The sequence below is a fragment of the Lutra lutra genome, chromosome 7 (assembly GCF_902655055.1).
Source record: "Lutra lutra chromosome 7, mLutLut1.2, whole genome shotgun sequence".
Taxonomy (NCBI): domain Eukaryota; kingdom Metazoa; phylum Chordata; class Mammalia; order Carnivora; family Mustelidae; genus Lutra; species Lutra lutra.
In genome coordinates, this window is record NC_062284.1 from 73,769,316 (window position 1) to 73,785,634 (window position 16,319).

Sequence of the window (16,319 nt, forward strand, 5' to 3'; positions counted from 1 at the left end):
CTTTCACCGGCCCCCACCCCCGCAACACACACCAAAGAAAGGCTACACACAGGACAGTCCCTCCCATCCTGTTACCCCGCTCCCAAAACCAGCTAATTCTTTCACTATTACTTTAAGAGCCAAGAAGACTTCGCTGGCTCTGATGGGGGGAGTCCCCATGAATTGGGTGCAGGATACGAGATAACATATATGCTAAAAAAGGAAGCAGAGGAGTCAGAGATATATGGAGAAGGGGCCTTTGGGATCACCCCAAGTGCTGGCTTCTTAAATAGCTATATCTCTCCCATATGACCACTAGAGGGCAGAGGAGGAACAAAAATTCCTCAGCACAGTTCATCAGCTGAGAACCACCAAAGCCCACTAGATGGCGGTGAGCCCCCACAGGCTTTTAAAAAGGAGGGAAAGCTAACAGTTACCACAGGGAGAAGCCTGAGAGGGTAGCAGGGAAAGCTGGGCCTGGGTGTTGGATAAAGGGCCATTAACTGACTTTTCCTTTAGTTACAAACTTCCAACAGTCTGGACTGCACTTCCCCAACAAAAAAAGAGGAATGAATGAACCCTGTCCCCATCACAAGGGGTCTCCCTTGCTAAACCAGCGAAATCTCCCTTGGCCCTATCCTGATCCAAATCTGCCTACCCCCTCCTTTAAGCTATCCCACTGTGTAAGAGTGATTACCAAAGTGGTCTAACTCTCCTCGGCCCCCTCCTGTCCACCCACCCCAACAGGTGGCTTGGAAATTTACCTCTTTCTTCTCCTCATCTTCAGCACTGCCCTCTGGGCGGTCATCATTGCTGATTTGGTCTGCAATAGGCACGGGGGGTTCCGGAACCTCATTTTCAGGTCTGTTTTCACTTGTGTCCATGGTCACTTCCTCCTTCTCCTCACTGACAGTATGGGGAGAGGTAGGGAGGGAAGGGCAGGGAAGAACCAAGGGGAAGAGAGAGCAAGATGTTAGGTTTGGGGTCAGGAAACCCCCATGCCTCATTACTTGGGTGGGGCTGGGAGAGCTACTTTTCAGATGAGACTAGATACCTTGCCCCCACAGGACAACTGGCAAACTGTTTTCCTTGGAAGAAGAGCACAGATCGTAGCAACCATATCCACCCACTGCTCAGATGGGATAAAGCTGTGACGTGTGGGGTCAGGACTACCAACTGTTTTTAGGCAATTCAACAGAGTACCCTTACAAGGAAAGGAAACAGCCCTCTAAACAGTCCCTCAAACGTGACCGATTTGCCCACAACCCTGTACCCTCCCTATCCCCTGGCCACAGGCATCTTTTAACAAAATTGCATGAGAAATTAAGGGAAGCCTGATTGCTTAAGACAAGAAAGAATGGCTGTGGCAAGTGATCCCACGCTTGTGTTTATAATCAACTGCTTAATAAGGCCTACCGACCCACAGGATCTGGAAACAGGAATGGAGAAACGGTGGGGGCAGGGGGGGGGAGAAGTGGTGGTTGCAGGGAAAGCAGGGCTGGTGAGGGTTCAAACTTCAGTAAGGACACTCTCATCCAAAAGAAAAAATGACAAATGCTGGAGTTTGAAAGCTCAGAGAAGAATCAGGCCACTTTTACCTTCTCAGAGGTGTAGGAATTGTTCTTACATTCAGCTTTCGCCCAGTTTCTCCCACTCCCTCATTCCAACTTCCAAGAGATAAAGAGAGCAGGCCTCCCAGTCAGGACACACCCTCCCCCACACCCTGGATCCCCTCCCCACTACAAATACTGAATCCCCCCACCCCCACTCTGAATCACACAAGTTAGCTCCCACTTCAGGGAATGAATCCCAGAGATTCACTTAAGATAAACTATCTTCCCATCTCCTTTTTCTGTCTTCATCTGTAACTTCTATCTCTAATCTCACTCCCACTACCACCCAAACATTAAGGGGAAAAAAAAAATCAAATTAAGATGATCAGGGGCCCAAGACCCAGGAGAGGGGAAACGACGCATCCCCATGCTGAGAACCACCACCAGAAAATTCAGCATTCCCCACAGGCTGACTGACACTCAGAGGTCAGAACAGCCTCCCCAGAGCAGGCAGGGAGGGATGCACGGGAAGGGGGAGGGGAAAATCGGAACTGTGCCCCCAGCTATCCGGCACCCACAGAAACACGCGATTCAACTGCCTAAATCTAAAGAAAAGACTTATACAAAAAATACCTATTTCCCATACGGAGAGGGCAAGTTGGGCCAATTAGAAACCAGGCAGGAAGGACAAAGGGGGAAAGCAGAATGACTGAAAACAAACCAAAACGAAAAGACGGAATGAAAGCCATGGGGAAAAGGAGGAGGATGAGGTAGGCTAGAGCGGTGGGGAAAAGGGATACATGGAAATGTGAAGCTCTCACCCTTCTTTGCTTTCTGATAACATGATTTTTTTTCTCCCCCTGGAAGTGCTGTTTATCCCTTTCTGGAATGGAAGAAATAACAAAAACCAAACAAAAAAAATCCTAAAAAATTAAAAAAAAAACCCACAACACCTTCCTTGTCCCAAGAGCCCACCACCTCCTCCCCAGCCACCCGATCCAGAGAGAGAAAATCGAGATGCAGCAACTGGGGATCCAAAAAATGGTAAATGGAAGGGGAGGTGGTGGTGGTGGTGGTGAGGGGAGGCTAAAATAGATCTGGCTTTTAAGAGATAAGCGTTAAGTCCTCACGGCAAACCCCGGGTTCGGCTGGATTGGTCTCTCTGGAGAAGGAGGAGGAAGAGGGCCAGGCTGCTGGTAGTGGCTGGCTCTATTGTATTGGCGGAGCGGCGGCGATCAGCCGGAGACATGCAGGGGAGCCATCTTGCCACTTACCCAGCAGCCCGTGTGTGCGGATGGGGGAGGGCCCTGCTGCAGCAGGGGAGGAGAAAGAAAAGAGGGAGGGCGCTGAGTGAGCAAGGTTCTTATCCTCTGGCAGGCCACAGGGAGCTCACTGCTGGCTCAATAGGCCTGGCCTTTTTCCTTCTTTTCTCAGGTTACAACAGCTACCGAGGCCTAACCCCACAGGGAAAGGGTGCACTCTCCTTGTCTTCCCAGGGGGCGGGGGAGGGGGGCTGGGTGGAGAGGACATACAAAGTTACAGCTGCTTGCTTGGAAGATTCCAGAGAAAAGAAGAAAGGGAAACAGCAGAGCTTGGGAACGAAAAATGACTAAAGAAGGAAGATAATAAAGCCAAAGTTTAAAAAGGCACAGAATGGAGGGTCATGAGCAATTTTTCATGTGCTCACCTCCCATCCTAGAAGCCAGTCAGCTGTTCATGCAGGGAGGTGGGATGAGAACTAGCTCTATCCAATCACTGGAGGAGCTAGCTGGCTGCTCACCCCAAGCAATGACCACGTGTTATTACTCCAACCTGTCCTTTCTCCAGGGATGGCGGGAGGAGAGGATAGAAGAGAGTTCCTTTTTGAATTACCAGTAGAGAGGGGGAGAGAGGTCTCTGAAGAGATGACAGACAACTTTGTTTCACAGAGTCTTTAATCAGGTCACCCTGCCCCGGGGTCCACTGGAGCCAGAAAGGAAAAGGATAAACAGGGCAAGGGGACCTTGGGTAGCTGAAGCATGAAGGCCACTTCTTGGAGCAAGGGCTCCAAGGTGGTGGCTCCGAAGTAGATAGGAAGCCGGAGAGAGCTGTTACATGGGCGGTTGGGGGGGGTGGGTAGGGGGCTGTCTGCTGGGCCTGAAGTGTTTGGGAACTAAATGGAAATTATTAATCATGGGCATCTTCACCAGACTAAATGTGAAATAAGCTGATGCTAACCACTCAAAAAAAAAACACACTCAGTAGATGCTCAAAGACTTGTTTTTTGACTGCAAAGATGCTCCTTTTGCATCCTAGCGGCAGCAGAGGTTTAACAGTAAGGTATTTAATCAAAAGCTTGGTATTTATTATCTCATTTGTAGTATCAGAGCTTTCAGCCAGGAGTAAATTTTCCTCCCCACTGCTTAGAATCTTGTACATGCTGACTACATGCTAAAGTGGTCATGTTTACACATTACTCTAAAAGTTCCCTTTCACTTAGTCGCCACTGTCTGCTCATTAAGACTGAGAGCTCTGCAGTCAAACTGGCTAGGGACCAATCACGGCCTGACCCTGTTCCACAAGTTCTGTGACACTGGGCTAGTCTCTGATCCTGTAAAGTGGGGATCATAAAATACCTATCTCATGGAACAGTATGATAAGGCTTTGCCCTTAGAAGTCTGGCTTGGACAACACTCTAAGTCAAGGTAAGGCTATGCATTAAAAACATGTACATTTAATATGCCATTTATCTCATTTGATACCACCTATGGAGCTTTTTCTGAGTTTTCTCAAAGAGTAGACTGCGCTTTCTCTGATGTGAAGGCACTCAGTAGTTGGTCTGACAGGTTTTCAGCTAGGACCTCATCACCCTGTATAACCATTGGATGACTTGCTCCACACCTCCACCTTGTAGGACTCCTCAGGGTCAGGGACTACATTTCTCAACCCTAGCCCAGGGCCTACCACAAAGAAATGCTCAGTAAGTATTTCTGAAGTAGGCTGTCATTGTGTGTACCAAGTGGACACTTTAATGACTGCCTGCTGAACTAAGTTTTCTTCTTCTTAAAGTAAGCTCTACACCCAATGTGGGGTTTGCACTCATGACCCCAACATCAAGAGTCGCATGCTCTCAATAGAGCCACAAAGCACCCCAAAGTTTTCTTCTTAAACATCACTTTAGATGGAATTCCCACAGAGAATGTTACCTCACAAAGAATGTTACCTTCCAACATCCTCAAATAAACGTTCCCTATCCATCAACTGTCTTAAAATAGTTTCAGCTGCCAATATGCCTCTCCAGAAGTAGCTTCCTTGGAGGAAAAATTTTTCTTTCATTGGAAATTCTTTCTTGTTTTTTCAAGAATAAGAATTTTACGACATTATCCTTGGCCTTCTTTTTAGACTCAGCGAGTTTGTGCCATCTATTTCTCCAGAAACAATTCTGTGGGATCCAGGATTCCAAAGACTTTATTTTCATAAGAAAAAGGGGAATCCTTGAAACTGCCCCTAAAAGAGACTCAAACCTACTTGCTTGCAGGACCAGTCCCAAAGCCTTGTCAGCTACTTGTCAGAGGTCCACACAGCTTTTCTTTGTAGCCCTTTTTAAACAAAAGGCATCTAGACATCTCCCTTCCCACATTTAAGTTCTTGCACAAATATTTCTGGTATCTTTGAAAAATCTGTGAAACTGCATGGGGGCTTAGGGACAGGAGATCTCTATCCATAATTGAACAGCACAAAAAGCACCTGCAGCCCAGAAGAAAAGGACAGAACTATTTGGAGATTAACAACATCACATTATAGTTAATATCTAAGATTCAGAAAAACTAACAGAAAAGGAAATTTCTACAGGCGTATATGTTTGAATTTTAGTTACTATAGAAAATTCATGAGGAGCTAAGGACCTGATATGAAATAGTGGGATGTGACTATTCTCAGGCAGTGAGTCTTAAATACAGAATACCGCAGGGGCATACTAGTTTCAAGATAACCAAGGATGATATGATTTGGGGGGTATGTCCTTAGATTCCAATTTCTCAGTAAGCAAATACCACTGATGATCACCAATAAATTCTACTTTTAAAAATTATGCATTACTGGCATACTGGTACTGTGGGTTCCCTGGAGAGTGACCATTACATTGTCATATTGGTTTAAAGGACTATTTTCTTCCTTGTACACAGGCAAAAGGACAAATAAACATAATAAGCCAAAAGCCCAAAGCCGCTATTGCCTGCAAGGGTTGTGTACTCAGAAGGTTGTATTAAGAAAAATTCAGGTTTGAATCAACTACTGCTGGATAATACAGTTGCTCACATGTTAAGTTCCTTTTTCTCCCCTATTTTTTTTTTTAATGTAAAAACAAAGTAGCATCATATTCTGCTGTATGAGGACACTTTTGTTACATCCATAGCAGGCAGAAGACTGGATTTTGGAACATGGCTCAACTGAAATAGGACTGAGGGCCACAAATTCCTGTTCCAAGCAATGACAAGATACCTTACCTCATAAATTAACAATTCCTCAGGGCACAATCAGAATCAGAATGGATTTAACAAAGCACAGAAAAAGTTAGGCAATCTCTTCCAGATGCTGACAGGTCCTTGAAGTCTTTTTTTTTTTTTTTTTTTTTTTGGACATTTTACTGAATCAATAGGCCCTAGCTCTGTCTCTTGTTGAGACAGATAGGAAAACCAAGGTGAACCCACAAATTGTTGATCCCACTTTTAAAATTGGCCAGAGGCTCCGGAGGTCACCAGACTGAAAACTAGGACTCTAGAGGAGTGAAAGACTAGGACGACTGGTGTGAATCAGATGCAGTATGGCTTCCAGAAATGGAGGCAAACCTCTCCAAGAGTCATTTACCAAATCCAGTGCCAGAATAGCCTATGAGTTTAGGCCCTTGGGCATGTCTTTTTATTAAGCTGCTGAACAGACCATCTGGGAGACAGGCAGAGGGAAAGTAGGTAAAGGGGATGTGTGTGAGCTACTCCCGAGCTCAGATTGCATTTCTCACCTATAGGCTGCTTCACTGAAGCTTGCCTAGGCAACAATGGACAGTCTCAGTATTTGCCCAGGGTGCACTTGCCTATCACCTTGTTGGAATCAATGTGACTAAATTACCTGTCATAAAGTGGAAAATCAAAGGCACCTTTACATGGGGAGAAATACTCTGTACAGGACTCTGAGTTTCATGTGCCTTGGACTTGCATGCTGAAGTCCAGAAATCAAGATGCTTCAAAACAGCATCAAGTGCTACTGCCAGGATCTCATACACCCACTAAATTTCAGGGCAAGCAAAAACCTTCTTAGAAAATTACTTGCTTCTCAAAGTGTAAAGGAGGCAGTTCCTCAGGCCCAATTACTAGTAGGTTGTCAACACCTACTTCGAAACTGCCATTATACAAAGGACATGCTGCAGCTCCTTGGGATGGGGTAAGGAAGGGCAGGTATTATCTCTGGTTGATCGATATGGAAGGGAAGGTGTCACCCCATTTCCTCATCGATGGTGTAGCTGGGGAATCCTGAACACCTTCCAGAATCCGCAGGGTTTTCACTTTATGGTCCTAGAAGAAAAACCCTCTCCAAAGGATAATGTACTCTCCCCAAAAGGGAAAAACAAAACTTTTCAAAGGAAGTAGAGTGAACTTTTGACTTTCAAACCAAAAAAGTAATGGCCACAAGATGGCAGCAGAGGCAAGACTATTAGAATAGACAGTAGCGAAGGTGTATCCCAAGGCAAAAGCTATACAAATAGTAAGGAGTACAAAACTAGTATTAACGTCATCAGGAAATGAGATAATAAATCATGTCACCTGCCCACCACCCTCCAAAATCAGTCTGAAACGCTCAGAAGAGTGTAAATTATTAGACTTTTACATAAAGGGAAAAAGCATACTGGTAGTATTAGTGTTAAAAAGACATAAAACCAACAGAGAACAACTTTAGGCCAACTGTCTAAACTGGATGTTCACTAAAGCAGCACAGGATTCTTGATGTCTAAAAGCTAAGCAATCTTATTTCCACAATGTTTTGCTTTTCACTTCCCTTGGGACTCTAAAGCCAGGAATTTGGGTTCAATGGCTTCTTAATGTAGAGTACCTAGCTCAGAATAATGAATGATATAGCTATTCTTACTTGTACTTTTCTAGAACTAAATATAAGGAATAAAAACTCACATTAATTATGTAAATGGTAAAAATCAATCCAAGGGTCCCAGAAACAAACTTCTGGTTGATAGATGCTTCATATTTTGCTGTATTGTATCCAGTAAGAACCAAGATAGACTATGCTTAATAAAAAGACGGCTAGCAACTAAGGAAAACAACAGAAACTCAAAACACCTCTCTGTGCCTTTCTTGGTAGACTCTTGACATCCTTTATTAAAGTGTGTTCCCAGGCTCAGATGTAGCTGGTAAATATGAGTTAAATATTGAGTTAAAATGCCCTGAGTCAACTCCCTTACACTGCCCTGAGTTTGGAAACCAAAGTCTCTGCTATCTGCTCCTTAAAGGAACTATTTTAGTCAGATGATCCCAGATATGCTCTCTAACCACTACTTTTCAGAGTATCCTTAGAAAGTCGGTGGTGGCTCTCAATGTAACTGAAGCCTAGCCTTTGTCCAGATAAAGCTCTGCCTTTACATTTTAAAAGGAAACTAGGACTGCTTAGTCAAAGAACCCCCGGGAGCAAAGAACTACACTGCCAGTTCCCTGTTATACCCCAGCTGAGAGATTACTTACACAGTGTGATGAATCCTTTCTGATTCTGGTAGGTGAGCGGTCTGGGTCTCTGAGGTTTGGGGCTGTGTGGCAGCTGGTGGCTCTGCCTCTTCAGCTTCACACTTCTTTGGGCTCCCCTGTCAGAACAAACATAGCAAAACACCCATAGCAACATACTTAAATCTGCTTGGTTCCTTTTTTTTAAGCTGGAGCTGGTAAAAGGCAAAGCAGGACTTCCACAGTGACAGCTCCACACTTAGCCCTATAGATCTTTGTTATTTTTGTTTAGAAAGTGGAATGGAATGCTGCTTAAGGAATTTCTATGCCAGCAATCATTTTATTAGACTTCTTTTCTGAGAGAACTAAGAAAAGCCTTCCTCTGGGGCAGAAAAAAAGATGACACTCTGTGGAAGTGACCCTGGGAGCCCTGGAGAGGAGGACCTTGCTGCCTCGCCTCATATAGAGCTTTCATGAACTAGGGAGTTGGAACGGAGGTCAGTGGAATCATACAGGTATCCCCAACCATCTATATTTCTACTGAACCTTATCCAGACTGACCTTCCAGTTTTACAGCTAAGACAAAAGGGAAAATCATGCCTAATCCTCCATCTCCTTCTAGGGAGGGGGCATAATAGCCTACCCGCTCAGGCTGTAACCTCTGGGTCACATGTTTTTCAGCTGACTCAGGTTGGCTCAAACGCCTCACTCGGATAGAGGATGAGGTGGAAGTCCTCTCCTTTGGCTCAAGGACCTGCAGTTGTGGCACTGGTGGAGTTGCAACCTCCTGACCAGAAGAGGGATCTTTGGTTTCAGTGTAGCTGGTGCTGCTGTCCCTGGAGACTCCAGGGCTCAGAGACTAAAGAAATGAAGCACATAAGGCAAATTATTTTATATGGTATATATTCAGTACATCACTGAGTTTTCCAACTTCCACTGACTCAGTTAATACTTTGGACCCTTCCCTCCCTATGTTTATTCCTCCTGAGTTCGTGATCTCCTTGACTTCCTAGAGTATTCAGCAAATTACTTAAGTCCCGGGGCGCCTAGGTGGCTCGGTGGGTTAAAGCCTCTGCCTTCAGCTCAGGTCACGATCCCAGGGTCCTGGGATCGAGCCCCGCATCGGGCTCTCTGCTTAGCAGGGAGCCTGCTTCCCTTCCTCTCTCTGCCTGCCTCTCTGCCTACTTGTGATCTCTGTCAAATAAATAAATAAAATCTTAAAAAAAAAAAATTACTTAAGTCCCAACTATGTGCTAGAATACTAGGATATACATGTAAAAAGGCCTGTACCTATCTTCAAGTTTATAGTCTAGTGAAGACAGGTAAAGGATTCAGCTTTGGAATCGAAGGGACTCAAAAAAATTAAAAGGACTCTATTTAGGGATTGATGAATTAAAAATTAGATTCTGAAAAGATGGGAAAGTAATCACTGACCTGGGGAGTAAAGGAAGCTTTTCCCATCCTGCCAGAAATCATAATAGGTTCTCCTGGGGTTGAAAAACACTGGAATACAAACAAAACACCAACGCACCCAGGATTCTCCCACACTTACTTTTCTGCTGTTGCTTGAAGCTGAACGAGAACGGGAACGGGAACGGGAACGTGACCTGGACTCTGATGTTGATCGGGAGCCCATCTCGGATCTGCCACGAGGGTTTGTAGGAGTACGTGCCCGAGATACATCTCTCTGCTTGGATCTTGGAGATGAGTGAGACTGAGAGCCTGAGCTGTCAGGAGAGCGAGATCTTGATCTAGAACTGGAGGATGAAGAGGAGGACCGGCTTGAGGAGGAGTCAGCTGACTGTTTCAATCTGTGGCTTGGGAGAAGGGTATGAGAAGCCCTTCTACCTTCCTTCTGTTCCAAAGACAGCTGTTTCAGAGATTCCTCGGTGATCCCTTTGGCCGGTGCTAATTCCTCGTTTTTAAGAGGGAGTGGTTGAGCAGATTTTTCTGTCTCAGTTTCAAGACCCTTCTGGGTTGAGCATTCAGCTAGTGTGCTTTTCTGAACTAGAGGCAGGACACGCTCCTCTGGCACTTGCTCTGCTAGAGTTTCTGCTTTGGTGTCTGCAGGACTTGACAAAGGAGACAGGCCTCCCACCAGCTGGACAGTATGCTGAGATATTAACAGCTCCCTGACCTCAGCATCTGTATTAGGAGGAGAGAGCTGAGTGAGGACAGGGGGAGCTGGGCCTTCCATGGGCTCTATTTCTTCTTCACTCTGGAGCTGTGTAGTAGGTGGTGGAGAAGATGCTTCCTTGGTAAGTAAAGGTGGGGGAGTTTCCTCCTCACTGGCATTTTGCTCTGGTTGTAGCACAAGAGGGGCCTTTTCTAGATCTTCAGTCAGTCGAGGAGGGGAAGGAGACTTTGATTTTTCCTCCAAGCCTTTTGAAGATTTTATTTCCTTTTCTTCTTTCTCAAGAGGAAAAACTGTTTTCATTTCTTTCTCCTGCTGATGTCTGGCCATATGACTTCTTCTGGCTTCTTCCTGGGACCTTGTGACTCTTCCTCCTCTCTCTAACCCCTCCTGTTCCTGGGATCTTACGGTTTGGGGTCTCTCATCTATCACCTCCTCTGGTTTTACTCTGGGCAACTCTTCCCCCTCTTCTGCTTCCTCAAACTGTTTCAGGACTGGTGCATCCCTAGATTTTTGTCCTTCATCCTCCTCTTCCTCTTCCTCCTCTTCTTCCTCTTCCTCCTCCTCCTCTTCTTCCTCCTCTGTTTTCAAATTTCTATCTGCTCTGATCCTCAGATTTCTGGAAGGTGTTTCTTGATCTTCTTCCTCCTCAGCTATCTGGCTACACTCAGAGAGTTTAGCTGCTCTTGCCTAAAAGAAAAGATATACAATGGATCCAAGTACCTTTGCTCACTATCAGAGGGGAAAGGGTCTTTCAGGAGATACACATAGGAAGGAAAAACTAAATGATACATGCTTGCATCTACACAAACAAGTGTGCCAGTAAACAAGCATGACCTATCAAGCTCTTATGGGGATCAAAACAGAGTGCAAATGAAACACAATAATGAAACTGCTATTAGTTCATTTTTTAGTTTCAAGCTTTAAAAATAAATATAAACTGAACATCTACAAAGTGGCAAGGGGGTGGGGGAACCAACCTATCACTGCATAATGTAATTATTTTTATCATTTTAGTATATTTAATTTTTTCCCCATCGTTTCTTTTCCATACTCATAATCATACCACAGATACACTTTTGTGTTCTGCCCACTCAACACCGTATCATATGGCTTTAAAGTTCTAATTGAATAACTCTATCTTTTCTAATAATGTACTTTAGTAACACAGACCAGCCTGTTAACTTTCATAATTTAGTTTTGATTTTTATATATTTGCTTAGAAATCTGAGTAGACCTAATCAAAAAACAAAAAAATAGTTCTTTTGTGTGGGCTGCCCACATGCCACCCAGACTGAGAAGACCCGGACACTTTGGGGGCCACTGGGGCCACAGCCACATCAGCAAGCACTGGAAGTCGGAGAAGGTCAGGGTAATGCTGGGGGCACACATCATCATGTGATCAACTTCAACAAATATCACCCAAGTTACTCTGGAAACGTTGGTATGAGGTGTGAGCACTTAAGGAGGAACCAGAGCTTCTGCCCATCTGTCAACCTTGACAAACAGCGGACCTTCATCAGTTAGAAGACACGGGTAAATGCTGCCAGAAACAAGCCCAGACCTGCTCCTATCCTTGATGTGGTGCACTCAGGCTACTAGGAAGTTTTGGGAACGGGAAAGCTCCCCAAACAGCCTGTCACCGTGAAGGCCAAATTTCTGAGTAGAATAGCTGAGGAGAAGATGAAGGGGGTTAGAGGGTGCTGTGTCCTGGTAGCTTGAAGCCATATGGAAAAAGGTTCATTAAATGCCAACAAATACTTTTGGAAAAAAACAAAAACAAAGAAAAACGAACAAACAAAAAGCATCCCGCTCAAAGAAAAAACCCAAAATGAGATAAAGAGGAGAACTAGAGAAATCAAAAGAGACACAAACTTTGAAAAAGTCCAAGGAAGAGGAGCAGGAGATACCCAAAGCAGTACTTAAAGAAGTGACAGATGCTTTAAGAGGTATTTGAGTTACCTGTCTGACCCTGGATGATCGTCTTTCTCCTTTTCTTGGTTTATCATCATCAGATTCACCTTTCTCTTCAGAAATAGAGGAGCTTTTTCCTATCAAATGAAAGAAAATCAAGTCAGATTCATGGCATAAACATTCATTCAAGGATGCTTTCTAAAATTCAATCACAGCATATGAGCTTGACAATACATATCTGTATTAATTAAACTACATGAGGGACTATATGAAGTTCTAAGGCGGGGGATGGGGGGGCCGCCTAGGTGGCTCAGTTGGTTAAGTGTCTGACTCTTGGGGCGCCTGGGTGGCTCAGTGGGTTAAGCCACTGCCTTCGGCTCAGGTCATGATCTCAGAGTCCTGGGATCAAGCCCCGCATCGGGCTCTCTGCTCGGCAGGGAGCCTGCTTCCTCCTCTCTCTCTGCCTGCCTCTCTGCCTGCTTGTGATCTCTCTGTCAAATAAATAAATAAAATCTTTAAAAAAAAAAAAAAAAAGTGTCTGACTCTTGGCTTTGGCTCGGGTCATGATCGCAGGGTCCTGGGACCAAACCCTGTGTTGGGCTCCACACTCAGTGGAGAGTCTGCTCCAGGATTTTCTCTCTCCCTCTGCCCCTCTCCCTCCTCACATATGCGCACTCACTTGCTCGCTCTCAAAAATAAAGAAATAAATCTTAAAAAAAATAATTAAGTTCTAAGGGTCTTATTAATAATTCCTGCTGTGCACATCTGGAATATTTTCAGTATCTCAAAGCCAATTCACATATTACAAACAACTGGAAAATAATCATCAGTGGCTTCATAACTACCAGGGGCTTCAAACTGTCTTGCAGGGATGTACAAAGTGCACTTATTTCTATAAAATGTTTTGTCACTATTTTTCTGGATTGCCTATTGCAACCACTAGTTTTGAACAAAATAGGATGATTAACAGTTTGCGAAACAACAATCCTATGAAATAAAGTACTTATAAAATGAATTGTTTTTAGGTCCTAAAGTTCCTAGAAATTACTTCAAGCCACTGGACAGGGCTTCAGAAATGGGCCCTCTCAATTATGTCTTTATATGAAAAGCTCAAAGTGAGATTTCTTTTTGAAAGGAAAAATAAGGGGCGCCTGGGTGGCTCAGTGGGTTAAATCCTCTGCCTTAGGCTCAGGTCATGATCCCAGGGTTCTGGGATGGAGCCCCGCATCGGGCTCTCTGCTCAGAAGGGAGCCTGCTTCCTCCTCTCTCTCTGCCTGCTTCTCTGCCTACTTGTGATCTCTGTCTGTCAAATAAATAAATAAAATCTTAAAAAAAAAAAAAAGAAAGAAAAATAAGTTTAAGAAAGCTTGAAAACCATCAATCTAGGTCATTTCAAATAATAACTCCATATAAAACTGGAAAAAAAATTTCATTCACATTCCATGAACGAAGGTAACTGTGCATAAATCACTTAAACAATTTATTTTTTTATTTTTTTTTAAAGATTTTATTTATTTATTTGACAGAGAGAGATCATAAGTAGGCAGAGAGACAGGCAGAGAGAGAGGAGGAAGCAGGCTCCCTGCTGAGCAGAGAGCCCGATGTGGGGCTTGATCCCAGTACCCTGGGATCATGACCTGAGCCGAAAGCAGAGGCTTTAACCCTCTGAGCCACCCAGGCGCCCTCACTTAAACAATTTAATCTTGGGGCACTTGGGTGGCTTACTTGGTTAAGTGTTCAACTCTTGATTTTGGCTCAGGTCATGATCTCAGAGTCATTAGACTGAGCCCTGCGTTGGGCTCTGCACTGAGCACAGAGCCTGCTTGAGATTCTCTCTCTCCTCCTTCTGCCCTTCCTCACTCTCCTGCAAGTGCTCTTACTCTTAAAACGAAACACAACAAAACAAAATGCAAAAAAAGGACCAACAACCAGGCTGTGTCTAAATGTCTTGACCAAAAAAGGGTAGAAATGAACTGAAAAATTTCTAATCTTCCTACCAGTATTAAAATCTTACACAAAATATGGGATGCCTGCGTGGCTCAGTGGGTTAAGCCTCTGCCTTCGGCTCAGGTCATGATCTCAGGGTCCTGGGATAGAGCCCCAGGCTCTATCGGGCTCTCTGCTTGGAGGGGAGCCCGCTTCCCCCTCTTTCTCTGCCTGCCTCTCTGCCTACTTGTCATCTGTCAAATAAATAAATAAATAAAATCTTAAAAAAAAAATTACACAAAATAGCAATGCAGATATTGATGAGAGCCAGTTTAGAAAATAGCTTTAAGATGAGTATATTCCAGATACATAACTCAGTTAGATTGGGCTCAATTTTAATATAGTACAAAAGGTTTAAATAAACCATGAAACCATGTCCTAGACTAAACTGGTACAACTAAAACAGACGGTGTTTTATTTTTATTATTATTATATTATTATTAGATGGCTTATATTATATATACATATATATTATATATATTATTATTAGATGGTTCCAACCCAAGGTCTTATTTCTATATCCCAATAATCTAAAATGAATTAATCTTTGCTCCTGTAATTAAAAGAAGAAACAGAAAATGAACTAAAAGACTGCACATATTCTGTAAAACTTTACTCCATGATCACTTTACTCACAGGATCTCTGAATATATACCATTTCATATCTGGGTTAGTGAAAAAAGACTTGCATTATGGGTGTCTGTACAGGATCTATGGTTAGGATATTCAGTAACAAGCCAGATTCTCTAGCAAACACTGAGGGATAATCTGTAAGAAATTAATAATGTGGTAATTGTAATAATCAATAATTAAATTAAATAACCTGGATTATTTAATAAATTAACCAATAATTAAATAACCTGGAATAGGTTAAATTACAACATGAGTAAAACCGAAAAGAAAACTGTTTTCCATTAATTTTAGATAAAGCTCATCTACAAGTTTAAAATAACCAATTTTTATAGTTTAACAAAAAAGAAAAAATAAGGTAGAGGCTAGGGGTAGAATGAACAGGCAGAGCAGAGAGGATTCTTACAAGGGTGAAAATACTCTATGATACTGGAATGATAGATACATATTATACATCTGTCCAAACCCACAAAAGGTACAACTCAAAAGTGAACCCTAAGGTAAAATATGGATCTCGGGTGATTATGACTTGTCAGTGTAGGTTCTTCAATTTTAAGAAATGTACCACAATGGGGGCACCTGGGTGGCTCAGTGGGTTAAAGCCTCTGCCTTCGGCTCAGGTCATGATCCCAGGGTCCTGGGATCGAGCCCTGCATTTGGGCTCTCTGTTCAGCAGAGAGCCTGCTTCCCCTCTCCTCCCCTCTCTGCCTGCCTGTGATCTCTGTCTGTCAAATAAACAAAATCTTTAAAAGAAAAAAAAAGAAAGAAAGAAAAAGAAAAAGACATGTACCACAATGATGGGGGAATGTTGTTAATGGGAGACACTATGCATGTGAGGGAGTAGAAGGCATACTGGAAATCTCTGTACCTTCCTCTCAATTTTGCCATGAACCTAAAACCGTCTAAAAAAATAATGTCTTAGGGGTGCCTGGCTGCCTCAGTTGGTAGAACATGAGATTCTCGATCTCAGGGTTATGAGTTCAAACCCCATGTTGAACATTATTTTTATAAAAATTTTTTTAAAATGTCTTAAATTCATCCAGATACTTAAGAATTTAAAAACATAAATAAAAATAAAAAAAGAAGAGGCGCTTGGGTGGCTCAGCTGGTAAGTGTCGATTCTTGATTTCGGCTCAGATCATAATCTCAGGGTCATTAGATCAAGTCCTTTTGAAGCCTGCTTAAGATTCTTTCTCTCACTCTCCTCCATCCGCGCCTCCCTGTCCCCTTGCATACTATCTCTCTCTCTCTCAAAAAAAGAAAAGTTAACTAGGTCAGAGGGACAATGAATATCTGAATATTGCAGATATTTTAAGCTTTACAAAGACAAAGAAAGGTGAGAAAGATTACAGAGCAAAGTTTCAACTGAGGTTTTTTTTTTTAGTTTGTGAGACCATGAATTATTTAAAAACTTGCTTTTTCTTC

At 43.4% G+C, this 16,319-nt stretch overlaps 1 protein-coding gene across 3 annotated transcripts in view; it reads right to left on the minus strand.

Moving 5' to 3' along the window:
• ACIN1 (apoptotic chromatin condensation inducer 1) overlaps window positions 1-16,319 on the minus strand; it is a 34,894-nt gene that overhangs the window by 8,708 nt on the left and 9,867 nt on the right. The window contains exons 5-9 of one of the 3 annotated variants that reach the window (XM_047737746.1): window positions 12,327-12,415; window positions 9,783-11,054; window positions 8,874-9,089; window positions 8,255-8,370; window positions 744-885 (exon numbers count right to left, since the gene is read on the minus strand). In XM_047737746.1, coding sequence (XP_047593702.1) covers window positions 744-885; window positions 8,255-8,370; window positions 8,874-9,089; window positions 9,783-11,054; window positions 12,327-12,415 — 1,835 coding nt within the window. Of the gene's footprint in view, window positions 1-743; window positions 886-2,662; window positions 2,815-8,254; window positions 8,371-8,873; window positions 9,090-9,782; window positions 11,055-12,326; window positions 12,416-16,319 lie in introns of those variants that run through there. The other 2 variants (XM_047737747.1, XM_047737749.1) reach the window with 2 other exon arrangements.